At 46.4% G+C, this 1,947-nt stretch overlaps 1 protein-coding gene across 1 annotated transcript; it reads left to right on the forward strand.

Moving 5' to 3' along the window:
- Nucleotides 1–270: 270 nt before the first annotated feature.
- On the forward strand, nucleotides 271–1,088 carry FIBRA_09218 (uncharacterized protein; the record flags this gene model as incomplete). The annotated part of the gene is made up of 2 exons (XM_012321538.1): nucleotides 271–437; nucleotides 479–1,088. The coding sequence occupies 2 exons, from the start codon at nucleotides 271–273 to the stop codon at nucleotides 1,086–1,088; spliced, it is 777 nt and encodes a 258-aa protein (XP_012176928.1).
- Between the last annotated feature and the right edge of the window lie 859 nt (nucleotides 1,089–1,947).

Raw genomic sequence — 1,947 nt, forward strand, 5'->3', positions numbered from 1 at the left:
TCTCACCATCCACCACCTCAAACGCAAGTATCAGTGGGCATTCAATATTGCTGCCACTGCCCAGCACCCCCTCCCCCATACCACCACCAACCTCTCAGTAATTGCCACTAACTGCGACTCAAACAACCCAACACAAGTGTACTTTGAGTACATCCAGGAGCATCAAGCTTAGTGTCTGGGATCTTTCTTTGTCCATAGTACTTGCTCCTGTTGTACTCCATATCTTGTTTTTCTCTTCTTCTTTCAAGAAAACTTCCTCACTGCCTCCCTATGCCTGCTGAGTGGAACACTCACACTAGAAACAACAATGCAACTCCCTCTACCCCCAATCCATACTGCTGTCCTCTGGGTCCTGCTAGGAACAATAATTCTCTGACATCTGGTGCACAGAGAGCACCAACTCCCTACCCTTCCCATCTCCAAACACTGGAAGAGCGGTTCACAGCTGGAATCATAGAAATGCTGACTCCAGTCCAAGTTTTCCTTCTCAGCAGGAATCCGATGATTCTTCACTAGAATTCCTTGATGAAGGAGGTATCCGATACCCTTTTGCACCCCTATCAAATGTCACCTGCCAGCCATTCCTGATTCCAGGTCCTTCAGAGACTTCCAACAGCGATGCTATAGTCTTGCATCAATTCCCTGGTCCCCTGGAAATCCCCCAAAATACCTCGGAAGTATCCACTGGATCTTACCATGTTGCCCCTATACAAGTCTTCTCATCCTTGTCACCTATAAATGTCTCATCCTCCCCAAACCCTGACAGTCCCACCACTGCATCTACTGATTCTCCCAACATGCCGCCTCTCACCTCCAATGTCTCTGATAATGGCAGCATCACATTTGCCCCTAATCTCCAACTTCTTGCCAACATCAGCGAGTATGTTATAGCATTTGAAGGAGGTCACAGCAGCAACCCTCAGGAATTTGTGGTCTACAGCAATGACATGATCCAATGTCCCACCAATGACATCACAAGGGCATGGCAATCAATTTCCTTCAATACCTCTACCCCTGTCCAAGATGTTGATCCCCTGGAACGGGTTCTGCCTTATTTTCCTGGAGCCTATGCCAATTTTGTTACATGACCTCCTATGAGCATCCCCATCAATGGCAACCCAGTGTTTGGATTGCAACAGGTATCAACTACTACAGCAGCAGCACTCCGCACCACAGAACCTGTAGGGAACTAGAACTCTTTGGACAAGGAATGAGAGGAGGATACTTGGGAATATTTGCTGATGTGAGACAACAACTTATTAGAAAGTCTTTGGGCATCCTTACAGGACCTTAGGGATCCAGGTGTGACTGATGAAGTCAATCGTCTCAGGGCCGTGGATACCAAAATTGACCTGTTACTTGCTGCACAAAGATCCATTGGCACAGAACCCCTGCGTACCAAGGAAGAAATGAGCCAGTGTGGAACTCGTCTCAGGGCTGCCAACCTGGAGGAACGACTCAAATACCATGAATTTTCAATTATCACTCCCTCTTCCGGCGCCATGCCCCAACAACTCTGCTTCTATGCTAAATGCAAAGGCAAGGGACATCTACAGAGTGAGTGCTGGCATTGGGTATGTTCCTCCTGTGGACTACTGCACTCACATCAAAAATTCCGCACTGCCATTGATGTTCAGCCCAGACAATCTCCTTGTCCCACTGATGAACCAGGATATTTAAAAGAATGTCGTGCACAATGGCAACTCTAACAACAAATCTGGAGAGGGGGGTAATGTTACAACTTCAGGGGGGGTTCTTTTTCTTCTCCTAACTATTCATCATTGACCCTGTACCATTACAACTGATCCTATCACTTGATGTGTTTCACCTACATCAGCATTTCATATGTATCACATTTCACTTATATCATGTTTCACCCACATCACATTTTATCCTCATCATGTTTCATCTTCATCACTGATACAACCCAGTGAAACTGTTTCATGT

The sequence above is a fragment of the Fibroporia radiculosa genome, assembly GCF_000313525.1.
Source record: "Fibroporia radiculosa TFFH 294 genomic supercontigs, scaffold15504, whole genome shotgun sequence".
In the NCBI taxonomy this organism is placed as follows: domain Eukaryota; kingdom Fungi; phylum Basidiomycota; class Agaricomycetes; order Polyporales; family Fibroporiaceae; genus Fibroporia; species Fibroporia radiculosa.